Here is a 16,565-nt window from a genome sequence, read left to right on the forward strand (position 1 = left end):
AAGCATTTGCAACAATCTTCAGCCAGAAGTGCAGAGGGAATGATCCATTTTGGTCTCCATCAGAGGTCCCCAGCATTACAGTCTTCAGCAAATTCAATTCACTCCGCTTATATCATGAAATGGATGCTGAAGACTTATGCTCCAGAACGTGTCATGCGCCAAGTTGTTCCAGCACAGTTACAACGCTGGCATCTACCCAGCAATGTGGAAAATTGCCCAAGTATGTCCTGCACACAGGAAAACGGACAATCCAACCTGGTCAATTACCGCCCCTTCACTCGATAATCAGTAAAGTGATGGAAGGAGTCAACAGCACACTCAAGCTTCACTTACTCAGCAATAACCTGCTCACGGGCGCTCAGTTTGTGTTCTGCCAGGGTCACTCAGCTCCTCACCTCATTACTGCCTTGGCTCAAGGCAGCATTTGACCGAGTATGGCATCAAGGAGACTGAGCAAATCTGGAGTCAAAGGACATCAGGGGGAAAACCCTCTGCTGGTTGGAGTTATATCAGGCACAAAGGAAGATGATTGTGATGATTGATTGAAGGTCACTCATCTCAGCTCCAGGACATAACTGCAGGAGTTCCTCAGGGTAGTGCCCTAGGGATAACCATCATCAACTGCTTCATCAATGACCTTCCTTTCAACATAAGGTCAGAAGTGGGGAAGTTCCCTGACGATTGCAAAATGTACAGTATTATTCATGACTCCTCAGATACTGAAGCAGTCCATGTCCAAATACAGCAAGAAATGGACAATATCCAGGTTTGAACTGACAAGTGGCAAGTCACATTCACACAATGTAAGTGCCTAGCAATGACCATCTCCTTCCTACAAGAGAGGATCTAACCATTGTCCCTTGACATTCAATGATAATACCGTCGCTGAATCCCGACTAAAAACATCCTGGGGTTTACTACTGACTACAAAATGAACTGAACTAGCCATATAAATACTGTGGCTACAAGAACAGGTCAGAGGCCAGGAATCCTGTGGCGAGTAACTCATCTCCAGACTCCCCAAAGCCTGCCCACCATCTGCCAAGGCACAAGTCAGGAGTGTAATGGAATACTTTCCATTTGCCTGGATGAGTGCAGCTCCAACAACACTCAAGCAGCTTGATACCATCCAGGACAAAGCAGCCCACTTGATTGCTACCCCCTCCACAAACATTAATTCCCTTCACCAGCAACAAAACAGTGGGAACCGTGTGTATCATTTACAAGATGTACTCGCCAAGGTTCGTTAGGCAGCACCTTCCAAACCCACGACCACCACCATCTGAAAGGAGAAGAGCAGTAGATACCTGGAACACCACCACTTTGGAGGTTCCCTTTAGGGCAGCACGGTAGCATTGTGGATAGCATAATGGCTTCACAGCTCCAGGGTCCCAGGTTCGATTCCGGCTTGGGTCACTGTTTGTGCGGAGTCTGCACATCCTCCCAGCGTGTGCATGGGTTTCCTCCGGGTGCTCCGGTTTCCTCCCACAGTCCAAAGATTTACAGGTTAGGTGGATTGGCCATGATAAATTGCCCTTAGTGTCCAAAATTGCCCTTAGTGTTGGGTGGGGTTACTGAGTTATTGGGATAGGGCGGAGGTGTTTAACTTGGGTAGGGTGCTCTTTCCAAGAGGCGGTGCAGACTCGATGGGCCGAATGGCCTCCTTCTGCACTGTAAATTCTATGATCTAAGTCATTCACCATCCAGACTCGGAAATATATTGCCGTTACTTTACTGTCAGTCGTCAAAATCCTGGAACTCGCACCCTAACGGCTCTGTGGGTGTAGCCACACCTCAGGGGCTGCAGCAGCTCAAGAAGGCAGCTCACTAGAGTAGAGTAGGAGGGATAAAATGGCGGGTAGTACCGATGGGAGAGGAGCGGGCTTGTGCAGTATGTTACGATTGAAGTATTGAATGTACGTGGATGTTTGCACATTTTTGCTTTCTTTCTGTTGATGTCTGTAACTGTTTACAAAGCCAAAAACTACCTCAATAAAATTGTTTATTAAAAAAAAGAAGTCAGCTCACCACCACCTTCTCCAGGGAAATTAGGGATGGGTAATAAATGAAAATGAAAAATGAAAATCGCTTATTGTCACGAGTAGGCTTCAATGAAGTTACTGTGAAAAGCCCCTAGTTGCCACATTCCGGCGCCTGTCCGGGGAGGCTGGTACGGGAATCGAACCGTGCTGCTGGCCTGCTTGGTCTGCTTTAAAAGCCAGCGATTTAGCTGAGTGAGCTAAACCAGCCCCTAAATGCTGGAGTAACCAAACTCAGCACGACTGCAAGTCTCAAAACCGCAACTCAATACTCACAAGGACTACCACAACAGTCATGCAAGTCAAACAGATTGCATGACAGGCACCGATATACTGACTCGTTCTTTCAGGATATGGTGGCACACAACCAGGGACAACAGGAAGTAACTGAAGGAGGGCAGGCCGCCTTGCAAAACCAACACCTGTGAAGGATATCGTTATTATTGGCTCGCCCGCTGTTAAGTCCATAGCCAGTGAGGTTGAACCAAAGAAGACGTTGTCCTCAGGCCTAGTCCTCCTCTCAGATCCCAATTCTTTCTTATGTCAAACACACACCCAATTTAAAAGCTGCAGAAGATGCAAGTAAGTAACTCTTCAATTTACCCTCTCCAGGCCAAAACTTACCCCTTGTACTTTTTTCCTTTCACATACCCAAATGGTTCAAATTGGCCAGATAGTTGAGGAACACCATGGATAGTGTGATGAAGGCACAGCATCTTGATTTAACAGCCACAGCCACCAGCTCAGATACTGACACTATGCAAAGTTTGAAGGATAGTGTAGATGTACCACTGTTCCACCGCAGACAACTCAGGTGAGCACTTTAATGTGGTAGCCTACAGAAGAACGCTAATGGGTATGCACAGCAAAACTCTCAGTTCATTAAGATGACTGCCAGAAACTCTGTAATCAATGTTCAGGAGCATGTAGAGTCCAGCACCAACTTGAGCTCATCCCTTCCAGCGTGTGGCTAGCTACATTCACATGCAGACCCAAGCATGATGGACAATGTTGCAGCTTCTTTGCTACAGAACCTGCTTCCATCTACATCTTGAGTGCTACAATGGAAGCTAAACTTGCTGCCATACAAGCTCAGCTCATTGACACATGAACTCAGCTTGCTGCCATCATGCTTGTGGACTACGGCGTGCAAAGGGGTCTACAAGAATCTATCCTCCAACAGGTTTCTCGGATGGCTGAGATGGGTGGTTCCATGGGGCACAAATCACTTGCTCTTTCTCAGGGGCTCAGCATTCATGATCCCATCCAGAGTACTCCAGTGCTCTTACTGATGCCTGCCAACCAATCAGCACAGATAGCTACCACCAATCTCAAATGAGTGCATTCTGCAGCCAGATTTTAAGCCAGAGTTGTTGGGGTTGTTCTCAAAGACCATCTGCAGACTCCTCCCCTTAATTGAAAAGCATCAGCTTTCCATCAGCCATTATAAAGGTATTGAAGTAGCCATGCAGAGGAGCACTCGCTTTTTTCTCGGTATGGCGTCCACGGTGCCAGAGAGTTACTAACAAAGGCTCAATGACACCATGGTATCACATAGGGGAAAGTAAGAGACAATCCCCAAGAACTGAACCTATGTTGTCAGCACCATTAAGCACCAAACTCTTAACTATTCTGCATTGGAGCACTAGGTCAGGCAAAGGCGCACATTAAAGGATAAAGGAAATGCACAGGCTGATTAGTTGACGTTATATGCAATGTGGCATCATTTCATTTCTAAATTTGGTTTAGAATGTATATTTTATGACTGTTTTGAATTTTGCATTATGACCAAGTAGACACTGTTGACGGTTAGTGGCTGACGGGAAACGTACGGGACAGTTGGCGAACAGGGAGAAGATTGAAGTTGTGGTTATTGGTGACTAAGTTCTTTATTGGCAGCCAGAGCAGAAAGCAACCATCAAGATTGCCTCTCCTCCTCTGCAAGATGTTCATGAAGTGGAAAGGGTGTGTCAGCAGGTCAATAATCTGCCCTCTTGTATTTTCTGTTGCAGCATAGCCTTAATTGTGTCAATGCTGTATGTATGCATGGATTGTGCACCAGGAACATCAGCCATGTCGTCGTCAATAGTCTTTGTTATCTAGTAGCCAGCTTATGGTTTGCCATGGTAATTCAAACTGGCACAGTTGACTGACAGAACCACCAAGATCCCAGATCAGACCCCAATAGTAGCTAGGATATTGGACAGAAACTCCAATATTTTATTTTAATTATGTAAGACTATGAGGAAAGACTATGAGGAAAGGATACTTTGCTCCCAGGAATGATTACACGAAGAAATAGAGATTTGGTATATTGAAACAAACCTTATTATTAGCACAGTATTAAAATCTTTAACATCATACCAGAAAATACTTACAATTACCTCTTAAACAATACCACTCAATATAGCTATCTTTATTCCCACTTAAACAAGAACAAAAACTCTCAGTTCTCAATCCATCTTAAATACCAATGGCACAGAGGAATACTTGCTTTCTAGAGATATTTTTTGAGAAATAGATCTCATGATACTGCTTTATGGTCAGACCCAAGCAGCAACTCTAGCTCTATGTCTTCAAAAGAATTTCAAGTGGCTTGTTTCAACCCCCCTTGTCCTTAGACAAGTTTGCACTGCTTTAAATACTGCTAACCTCTTAAGTAACCTACAGTGACAAAAGATTGCCTTACTTGAAGTCTCAGCTTCAGCGAGATTAGAACTGAACTGGAAATGATTACTCAAAAAGCCACCCATCAATGATATCATCTCACCAAGCTGAAAATTAATCATCTCCCCAGGGAATCCCCATAATCAAAACAAAATTGCATTAGTTCAAGCTTATACGATGGTTAGTTGCACTGCTGGCTCCCAAAAGCTTTGTGTTTCAACCTAAGAATCTTTTTAAACGGGGATTTCAACAGTCAAACACACTCTATCCCAGGCTTTCAACCTTTACTTCACCAAATACTTATAATACAATATATCTGAAATTCCTACATTCATCACATAACAGTGACATTATATCTACTTCCAGCAAATAAGGTTTTGACTTGCATGATGCACTCCCTATGGTCACAGACCAACAAAATGCTGAAGGAATGGAATCCTTTTTGGTTCTTACATGGATGAGTTGGCATGCAACATCTGAAAAGCACTATGAGTAGATCCAATGGCACCCTTCAGGATGGAGAGAGCAGCAACCCTTGAAATGCTGTATGTTCACTACGACTATTGTTTCTGGTTTAAAAAATATATATTTAGCTTGCAATAAATCAAGAGTCTCAGTGATCTCCCTTATGCAATGGTGGACAGTAAACTGTGAGATGTTGTAATACATGTATGGTGAATGTCACTTTGAAGGCAACACAGCAGAGAAAAGGCCACCTGGTCTGGGTGACCAAAAGGGACTCAGAGTGGGGAATCACTCCAGGGGTAGCGAGGTGTTCTCTTAGACGGAGGCACTCCAAAGCTAACAGCAGACATGCAATTGCTTGTGTAGATCCTTGTAAATAAAACCTTTGAAGTCTCTGAAAGTGCATGATTACAACCTCCAGCCTGGAAGAAGATGCATAAAGGTTCATGGTCTAGTCACCTCCGGAGCCACTGGCAATATATACTTTGCTCGTCTCCAAGGTTACACTTGTGGCCGCAGCATGTGCCAACTTTCAGTCGGACATTGAAGCACAGATGTCTCACACATTGTTTTATCCTGAGGATATTCCTGAGGATCAAGTTGGATGATTGCTCTCTCAATACCCTTGATGGGTGTCGTGATCCCCATCTCCCCATTCTACTCCTTCCTCTTCCACAAGCCTGTCCTGGTCTGTGGGGTCTGTTCATTCCCCAAATCATCTGCATTCCAAGGGCAATGCTCACAATGTGCCCCCATGTTTAGGAGCAACTAGTTTGTGCAGAAGTCTTGAAGTTCGCAAAAGGTCTATCAGTACCTGACACATTTGTATTGTACCTGTAAACCTTTGTAAATTGAAACATCTCTGGTAAAGGCCAAACACTTGTAGAATTGTAGCAACATTAAGAATAAATCAGCTGGTAACTGACAAAAACGTGGATGATCCCTTGAATTAGCACTGTTTGGGGGATGGAATCCTGCCTGTAGTTGGACAATTGTTCAGCTGTACAAGGCTACAGGAGAGTATTCGCCTGGAGCATTAAGTTCCGAAATTGCACCACTGGCATCAAATCAACATTTTACGATTCACTTCAGAAGTGTGTGTTTGCTGCATACATTATTTTGGAATTCCTGGGCACTTCGGTGCTCTAAAAGCCAGATGCTAACAAGCCTAATTTCTTGCCCCGGTGTGTTCAATGACAACAGGTAGCAGTGGCAAAGTCAACATCTGTAATAACACTTCTGACTCGAGCTCTCTCTGAGGCTAATGGGTTTTAATTTATGTACCAAGATTTCAGCTCCTCTTCCCCAAAGGATAGGAGGACCCAAACCTCAGTTCCACAAGATGGTTAAAATTATTTTGTGACACTATAGCCTATTCCACAATGGGGTATTTCAGTTTCATTAACCTTGATATGGAATGAGAACAGAAGATAATTACATTTTCAGGATGTTCAGTTTCCAAGTATTTTCTTCTATGCCTTCCATCATATCAAGTATTAAAGCAGCTTCTTACCTAATCCAGATGTATAGATAGCTTTGACAGATTTCTTCATTTTTTGTAGCACTCCACGATCCACATCCAATGCCTAAAAATAGAAAATAAAGCATACATAAGGGAGAAAGCAAGGCAGTTAATAACAGGAAAAGACAATTGAAAACCAATTGGGACATTTTTGTCATTTAAATGTATCCTGTCTTCAACACCATTGAAGGCCTTTTTTGTTCTTTTTCCACTTGCTCCTATTTCAACTGCTGCTTAAAACCTATTACATTTCTAACTATTCCCAATTCTATTGAAAGGTTGTTGACTGGAAAGGTTAGCTGCTTTCCCTTCTACAGATGCTACCTGACCTGTTGAGAATTTCCAGCATCCTGTGTTTATTTCAGCATCCACAGTATTTTGACACACACACACACGAATTAGGAGGGGTAGACCACTCAAGCCTCTTCTGCCATTCAACATGATCATGACTGATCTGATTGTAACCTCCTACCTACCCCCAATAACTTTTCACCCCCCCCTTGTTTATCAAGAATCTATCTACCCGTCTTAAAAATCCCCCCCCCCCCCCCCCCCCCCCCCCCCCCCCCCGGATCTTATAGGTTTCAATCAAGTTGTTGCTTACCCTTATAAACTCTCAACCTTTCCTCATAAGACATACTACCCATTCCTGGTAATAGTTTATGAAACCATCTTTGAACTCCTTGCAACACATTTATATGCTTCCTTAAATAAGGTGACCAATACTGTGTGCAGTATTCCAGATGTGGTTACACCAGTGTCCTGTACAACTGAAGCATAACCTCCCTACTTTTAAAAAGACCTCTCCAGATGCTGCCAGATCAGCTGAATTTTATCCAGCATTTTCTATTTTATTTCAGATTCCTAGCATCTGCAGTATTTTGGTTTTATATACAACGCCCCTTGCAATAAAGTATAAAATTCTATTCGCTTTCCTAAGTATTTGCTGTGCCTACGTATCAGCCTATTGTGATTCGTGCAGCCCTCTGCATCTCAGAGCTCGGCAATAATCTTCCTGCCAAAATGGATCATTTCACATTTGCCCACATTACACTCCATTTGATAGATGTTTTCCCACTCACTTAATCTATCTATATCCCCCTGTAGCCCTTTACACCTTACTTTCTGACCTTTGTATCATCAGCAAATTTAGCAACCTTTGGTCCCTTCATCCAAGTCATTTATATAAATTGTAAAACTTTTTAGTGCCCCAACAACTTATGCCTACTGTTTCCTGTTAACTAGCCAATCTTCTAGCCATGCCTATATGTTAGCTCTACACCAAGTGAGCGAGAGAGCGCGGGAGTAGTGGGAAGTTGTATGTGGAGTCTGAGGAGATAGGAGAGGTGTTAAATCGATATTTTTCATCGGTAATCACACAGGAAAGAGACAATGTTGTCGAGGAGAATACTGAGTTACAGGCAACTAGACTAGAAGGGCTTGAGGTTCATAACGAGGAGATGCTAGCAATTCTGGAAAGTGTGAAAATAGATAAGTCACCTGGGCCAGATGGGATTTATCCTAGGATTCTCTGGGAAGCTAGGGAGGAGATTGCTAAGCATTTGGCTTTGATCTTTATGTCATCATTGTCTACAGGAATAGAGCCAGAAGACTGGAGGATAGCAAATGTTGCCCCCTTGGTTCAAGAAGGGGAGTAGAGACAACCCCGGTAACTATAGACCAGTGAGCCTTATTCTGTTGTGGCAAAGTCTTGGAAAGGTTTATAAGAGATAGGATTTATAATCATCTAGATAGGAATAATTTGATTAGGGATAGTCAACACGGTTTTGTGAAGGTTAGGTCATGCCTCACAAACCTTATTGAGTTCTTTGAGAAGGTGGACCAAACAGGTGGACGAGGGTTAAAGCAGTTGATGTGGTGTATATGGATTTCAGTAAAGCGTTTGATAAGGTTCCCCACGGTAGGTTATTGCAGAAAATACAGAGGCATGGGATTCAGGGTGATTTAGCAGTTTGGATCAGAAATTGGCTAGCTGTAAGAAGACAGAGGGTGGTGGTTGATGGGAAATGTTCAGCCTGGCGTTCAGTTACTAGTGGTGTACCACAAGAATTTGTTTTGGGGCCATTGCTGTTTGTCATTTTTATAAATGACCAGGAGGAGGGGGTAGAAGGATGGGTGAGTAAATTTGCAGATGACACTAAGGTTGATGGAGTTGTGGACAGTGCGGAAGGATGTTGCGGGTTACAGCTGCAGAGCTGGGCTGAGAGGTGGCAAATGGAGTTTAATGCAGAAAAGTGTGAGGTGATTCATTTTGGAAGGAGTAACAGGAAGACAGAGTACTGGGCTAATTGTAAGATTCTTGGTAGTGTGGATGAGCAGAGAGATCTCGGTGTCCACGTACATAGATCCCTGAAAGTTGCCATCCAGGTTGAGAGGGTTGTTAAGAAGGCGTATGGTGTGTTAGCTATTATTGGTAGAGGGATTGAGTTTCGGATCCATGAGATCATGTTGCAGCTGTACAAAACTTTGGTGTTGGAGTATTTAGTGCAGTTCTGGTTGCCGCATTACAGGAAGGATGTGGAAGCATTGGAAAGGGTGCAGAGGAGATTTACCAGGATGTTGCCTGGTATGGAGGGAAGATCTTATGAGGAAATGTTGAGGGACTTAAGGCCTGTTTTTCGTTAGAGAGAAGAAGGTTAAGAGGGGACTTAATTGAGGCATACAAGATGATCAGAGGATTAGATTAGGGTGGACAGTGAGAGCCTTTTTCCTCAGATGGTGATGGCTAGCACGAGGGGACATAGCTTTCAATTGAAGGGAGATAGGATATAGGACAGATGTCAGAGGTAGGTTCTTATCTCAGAGAGTAGTATGGGCCGTGGAATGCCCCCGCCTGCAACAGTAGTGGACTTGCCAACATTAAGGGCATTGAAATGGTCATTGGATAAACATATGGATGATAAGGGAACAGTGTAGTTGGGCTTTAGAGTGGTTTCACAGGTCGGTGAAACATCGAGGGCCGAAGGGCCTGTACTGCGCTGCAATGTTCTATGAGAGGGCAAGACGGGGAGCGCGGGCGAGGGGGGGTGCGCGGGCGAGGGGGGGTGCGCAGGCGAGGGGGGGTGCGCAGGCGAGGGGGGAGAGCGCGGGCGAGAGGGGGAGTGCGGGCGAGTTTGCAAACGAGTGCGAGTTTGAACGGAAGCGAGTGCGAGTTTGAACGGAAGCGAGTGCGAGTTTGAACGGAAGCGAGTGCGAGTTTGAACGGAAGCGAGTGCGAGTTTGAACGGAAGCGAGTGCGAGTTTGAACGGAAGCGAGTGCGAGTTTGAACGGAAGCGAGTGCGAGTTTGAACGGAAGCGAGTGCGAGTTTGAACGGAAGCGAGTGCGAGTTTGAACGGAAGCGAGTGCGAGTTTGAGTGAGAGCGAGAGGAAGTGACACTGAGCAAGAGCGCATGAGCCAGAGCGAGCATGAGCCAATGAGAGCGAAGGACAACATGTGACTCCAGATTTCCTTCCCTAAAGACATTAGCGAACCAGATGGGTTTTTACAACAATTGACAATGGTTTCACCGTCATCATTAGACATTTTAATTCCAGATTTTTATAGAATTCAAATTTCATTGCGAGTGGCGGGATTTTAGCTTGGATCCCCAGAGCATTACTCTGGGTCTCTGGTTTACTAGTTCACGACAATACCACTATGCCACCGCCTCCATTTCAACTTCCTACTTCCTCCAACTTCCTCGCGATTAGGCACAAGAATTTTGAAACAAAATGTTAGATAATCTATGTCAGAGTTACCATCCCTCTTGCAAACAACCAGGATTTACCAAAGTTACATTTGAGCCCCAGATTATAACTATACACCTCTGCTCTACAATCTTCCCAGAATTGTGATGCTCTCTAATTTTAGCCTCATGCATCCTACAGAACGAATTCCATCAGCTACCAGTCTAGTTGACCTGGAAAATAAATGCTTTGGAATCTGGTCATTTGCCTCTATTTTATAATGAACTGTATTATCCAAACAAAGTGAATGCATTGCAGAGAAAAGAAAATTTGTGATTGCTATCATTTTTAAAATAAATTTGGTGTTCCCAATTATTTTCTTTCCAATTAAGGGGCAATTTAGTGTGGCCAATCCACCTAGCCTGCACATCTTTGGGTTGTGGGAGCAAAACCCACGCAGACACGGGGAGAATGTACAAACTCCACACGGACAGTGACCCAGGGCCGGGATTCGAACCCAGGTGCTCAGCACCGTAGTCTCAGTGCTAACCACTGCACCACCGTGCTCGATACCATAATGTCTCTGCTACTTTTAACGTTTCATGACTTTGCCTCCATGGCACTGTTGTGCACCTGCGACTCTTAACTTTGCTTGCTCTTTCCTACACCCAATTATACAGTATTTATTGGCTTTCCAGCGTTCAAATAAAATCTGCAAAACCTTTTCCCTCTCTTCTTCCACTTTCCTAATGAAGAAATAGTGGATTATTGCAGTGATAAAATACTCAAATCTACTAGTTAAACAAGCTCTTCCTTGGAGGTGGCACAGCTGCATAGAAAACCTCTAGTTACCACTGCAAAGTATTATTTCCCCATGGATCTGCTGCTGAGGTCAACTCGTCAACTTATTCTTGTGGCTGTCACTAACCAGTAAATACACTTAAAATGACAGTGCAAAAGAAGAAAATTGGACTTGATGCTGTTAACTCCCAAAATAGACAGTAAGTATATACTTTAGCTTTACCTCTAAAACTATGCCAATAACCTTATGTAAAAACATATATTTAGCTACAAGTATAACCAGATGTGCAATACTTTTTTCAAAACAAAACACTGATGTTATGAAGGATCTACGAACTAGAGGAAAATACACACATGCCAGCACAGCAGTATTAGAAATGTAGTTTTAAAGATTATTGTATCTGAAATGATTATTGAAGCCAACTGGTTTCTATTACACGTGTCAAATGTTGGCTTTCCAAATCCTTATGCACCCGCCTGTTCGAACAGGAATCTTTATCTCTCTCTCTCTCTGCCCAGCCCTTCAAACAACGGTTCGGTCATGGGTTGTCCAGACTTGAACTCATCGTCGCTATCTGGGTTTGGATTGCCCACTCCCATTTACACAAAAGAACAGGCCTATGTTATGAAAAAGCATTTAACATCCAGACAAAAGAAGCCACCAGACTCTGTAATCTGCTAATGGTTAGTCTGATCAGTGTCCCTGAGGACAATGGATCTTGGGTGAACCACCCTGGCTGAACAGGGGAATCCTGTGTATCCCCACTGACGTGTTTTATTCTGAACGGGACAATGTAATTCAGGCAATGTATGCATATACCTCTGACTCAGTGCTAGCAGCTGTACCCTTAGTCTGTTCACCCCTAAATTCCCCACTACATCTTCGATCCCTCACTATCGTGACACCTCCCGCCTGAAGACAAAAATGAACCATTAATATACACAAATAACTTAACTTTCAGAACCCTTTGCACCTTTAAAGATTTCTTGAGGTTACCTACAATTTACATTCTACATAGAACATACAGTGCAGAAGAAGGCCATTCGGCTCCTCGAGTCTGCACCAACCCACTTAAGCCCTCACTTCCACCCTATCCCCGTAACCCAATAATCCCTCCTAACCTTTTTGGTCACTAAGGGCAATTTATCATGGCCAATCCACCCAACCTGCACGTCTTTGGACTGTGGGAGGAAACCGGAGCACCTGGAGGAAACCCACGCAGACATGGGGAGAAGGTGCAGACTCCGCACAGACAGTGACCCAGCGGGGAATCAAACCTGGGACCATGGCGCTGTGAAGCCACAGTGCTATCCACTTGTGCTACCGTGCTTCCCAATACATGCTATAATTTTTTCACCAAGCAAACATCACAAGTACAGTCAGAGTAGTATTCTCCCATGTCACAGTCGTGATAATTATCAGCAATTATCTCAGACAAACTTTTGTAGTAGCTCTGTCCAAGTAGTTCTGGTATCATCAAACAAAGATGGTCTCTGTGATAGTCTCCATAATTTTATATAACAAAACTTCATCAATAATTCAGTTACATGAGGTTGCCTGGCTTTACCAGCAGAGCTTTCCACTTGATAGCAAGACAGATTGTTGATCGATGTTGGAACATTCATCAGTCCTTCACCTTTTTCAACAGTTTTGTATTCGGCTTCCTTTGCTGTCTGTTGAGGATAGCCAAGAATAAACAGCTGGTGCATTTGGACAGTGTAAAACACCAGTCATTTCACGTTGAAAGTTTACTGAATACCCTGGCTACATTTGAACCAACTCTTCAACCTCCGCATTGCGGATTCAACCACAGACAATGCTGTGTGAAATGGTGAGACAGGTTCTGTTCATCATCTGTCCCTCCTGACCACATCCTAATGAGATCACTTCCTGTGTCACCATTGTGAAGGGAATTTGACTGCTCTTGGGAGCTCCACGGTTCCTGCAGTTTCTTTCATTGCAACCTGTTGTCTTGTGAGTAGCTCTTTCCCTGGTTAAAGTTGTTGTCTCTCCTGTTTGATCTCATGCAGATGATTGCTAGTATGCTGGAGTTCCTGCACAATCTGATGCTGGATCTCAACTCTCTCGAATTTGTCTTTCCAAGCTAGCTTTCTCCTCCATGTAACCATCACTGATACCATCTGCTGGGCTGGATGAAGTTCTGCTGGGTGAATTTCTGCTGGATGAAGTTCCCATGCCAGCTGCTCCCTCGCCTTCCGTTCTTCATTAACGCTGTCAATGAGTTCTGCTTGCATTTACATAAATCAGCCATGTCAGTTTGTACCTGTGCTGTCTTTAGTGGATTGAGCCTGCATGGGTGTTGTTTAATGGGAAAAGCATATCTGATATCTACATTATGCATAATTACTTTCATACGTCCCAAGTTATCCTCATACAGCTCTATGCGACTGTAATAACTCTTTCAAGTCATTTTGATTTTCTCCAAAAGGTAACTCAATGAATTATGCTGATTTTTGAATACTTCCTCATTATTCAATTTAATTTGAGGCATGTCAAATTCAGAATTGTTTCGATTTATCTCTTCTCCAGAGTCACAATGAATAACACTTCCTCCGTCTTTCCTTCTCTATCAAAATGCCTTTTGACCATATTAACACGAGTCCTCCTTGTCTGGCAATCTCATCAAATAATTCACCTCACTCAGTTTCCTTTCAATCTGATATGGTCCACTAAATCATGCTTTTAATCGTTCCTCTACCGTTGGTAACAATACCGGTAATTTCTCCCACGAACAAAATTGCGAATTTTTGATTTCTTATCTGCCTCTTTCTTCATCACGTTTTGTGACATTTTTAAATACTTTCTCAACAACTCACCATTCCTGTTTAATCTCTCTCTAAAGTTTGATACATAGTCCAACAACAGTCTCTGACCGCTAACTCACCAACTTCCCTTTTGACCACCAGTGATCCAGCTAGATCATTACTTAGGATAAATTGTTCCCCTAAAAATGGTAATTTTTCTATTCTTCCCACTATCTTTTTTTAAAATTTAGATTACCCAATTATTTTTCCAATTAAGGGGCAATTTAGTGTGGCCAATCTACCTACTCTACACATTTTTGGGTTGTGGGGGTGAAACCCACGCAGACACGGGGAGAATGTGCAAACTCCACACGGACAGTGACCCAGAGCCGGGATTCGACCTGGGACCTCAGCGCCGTGAGGCAGCTGTGCTAACCACTAGGCCACCGGGCTGCCCCTCTTACCACTATCTTTGCACCACTTCGGCCTCTCTAGGTTTACCTTACATAGTGGCACACTACTGCTGTCACCTCTAATCCACCATATTCCCACCTTTTCTGACAATGCTCCTTCGAAACCACATATCTCCTTATCTCTCACCATTAAAGATTGACTTGCTCCTGTATCCCTTAAGTCCTTACCTACTCCACCTGGTGCACAAGTAAACTTTACCCTCACAAATACAATCCTTAAAAAGTTCTGCTTTCTGCTTATCCACCAGCCTCTGAACAGGTTGTACACTCTGTGGCACCTCTTTCACTGCGACAATCGTTTTTCCTGCCACTTTAATAAACCCCATTCGCTTATCCTCATTTACCCAGTCTGTCTTGCCTGTACTTTTCTTAAACTATAAACACTGCGACTTCACATGTCCAACTTTATTACAATGAAAACATTCAAGTTTTCTTATCGCTCTACCACTATCATTGGTTTCCTCTTTACTCTGAAGCGCACTCCTTATCACCAACTACACCTCCTTTGCATTGACCACCTGTAAATTTCTAATTTCCCCAGTATCTATCCTTCACAGATTGAAATTGATGTTGAACACCACACCGCTTTATGCACCAATTCTAAATCATCAGCCATTTCTGTGGCCTGTCAAGCCATTTAACTCTTTGTTCTTCCATGAGTTCTCACTACTGCAGGAAGTGAATCTTTAAATTCCTCCAAAATAATCATTTTCCTACAATGCTTTTGACTAGGAAGTGTTTCCTCTTCGTCTAAACCTTCCTCAGCTCCTGCCTTTTAAGTCGTTCTCCTTAAAGTGCCAGTTTCTAAAGTTCAAATGTTCTTTTTACTTTGCTTTTGCCATGGCCAATCTCTCTCTCTCTCCTTCCTTTGTTAATCTTTCCCTTTGAAAGACACTTTTTTTCTTCGGTTTTGTTTGTCATCTCCATATCTCTCAGTTTTTGCTGCATATCCAATTTCTTCATTTTAAATTTGATTCTAGCTAATTCTAATAGGTTAGACTGTGTGACTGGTAAGTTTAGATATTAAGCTATGGTTTGTATTATCTCTTCCTACTTCGCCCCTTTAGGCAAGGCTAATTGCAGTTTTGCTGCCAAACTTGAACGCTTCGTTTTAGATTTCCCCTTGCAAATCATTTTCCACACGCAGGAAATCTTTTCAACTGTAGGAGCCATCTCCAGTCACTCCCTATTCAAATCTCAAACCTGGAAAGAATGCAATCGTCCCACACACACTCGCTGTCTTCAAGTTCAATAACCCCAAGCCAAACAAGGAATTATACGTAGGAATCCCAGCAACGGGCCTCCAATTTTATTACAGGCACCTGATCAGATTCAAACAGTGGCTAAGATACCGGACCAGAACAACGTTTTTTTTTTAATTTTTAGGACTGTGCTGAAAGATCAATTCACTCCAGGAGTGGTTGAATAAGAAATAGGGCTTGGTTATCAAATCTGCACTGACCCTCCGAAAGTGCACTCCACCCAGATCGACCACCCTGCCCCATCCCGTAATCCAACCTGCACAGTCCTAGACACCAAGGAGCAATTTAGCACGGTCAATCCACCCAATCTGCGCATCTTTGGACTGCGGGAGGAACCCAAAACATCCAGAGGAAACCCATGCAGACACAGGAGAGCATGCAAATTCCAAACAGTCACCCAAGGCTGGAATCAAGCCGGGGTCCCTTGCGCTGTGAGGCAGCAGTACTGACCACTGTACCACCAGTGGGAAACTGAAAGGGTTGCGTTGTACATAGGAGTGAATAGGGCTAGGGCTAGTTCCCGGGGTGTAGAGGTGCCCCCATCTATTTTGCTCCTTGCTTATTGGATTTCATGCCTAATTCACCGTCTTTCCGTCCTTCCTTACCATTGAACTGAGAAAATAAGTACTTATTTTCTACAGATACAAGAGAAAAATGAAATGTGTTCAAATGTTTCCCACCTTCGTGCTCAGAACGAGACACGAGTTTACACCAGTTTGAAATGAGTATGAAGGAAACGGATCTAACAAAGCTGACCACAAAGGTAGTCATGATAAAGACCATAATTATATTGTACTTCTCTTGTTTGACATCACCATTATCTAATCATATTAATTTTCCCTATATTTATTTTTTTGCAATGGGATAAAACGAAACGAGCA

At 43.5% G+C, this 16,565-nt stretch overlaps 1 protein-coding gene across 1 annotated transcript in view; it reads right to left on the reverse strand.

The window, feature by feature from the left end:
• Positions 1-16,565, reverse strand: part of asap2a (ArfGAP with SH3 domain, ankyrin repeat and PH domain 2a) — a 211,872-nt gene that overhangs the window by 168,072 nt on the left and 27,235 nt on the right. Inside the window, 1 exon segment of the mRNA XM_038800288.1 lies at positions 6,685-6,757. Within this exon segment, the coding sequence (XP_038656216.1) occupies positions 6,685-6,757 (73 nt within the window).

This window comes from Scyliorhinus canicula, chromosome 6, assembly GCF_902713615.1.
Source record: "Scyliorhinus canicula chromosome 6, sScyCan1.1, whole genome shotgun sequence".
Lineage (NCBI taxonomy): Eukaryota > Metazoa > Chordata > Chondrichthyes > Carcharhiniformes > Scyliorhinidae > Scyliorhinus > Scyliorhinus canicula.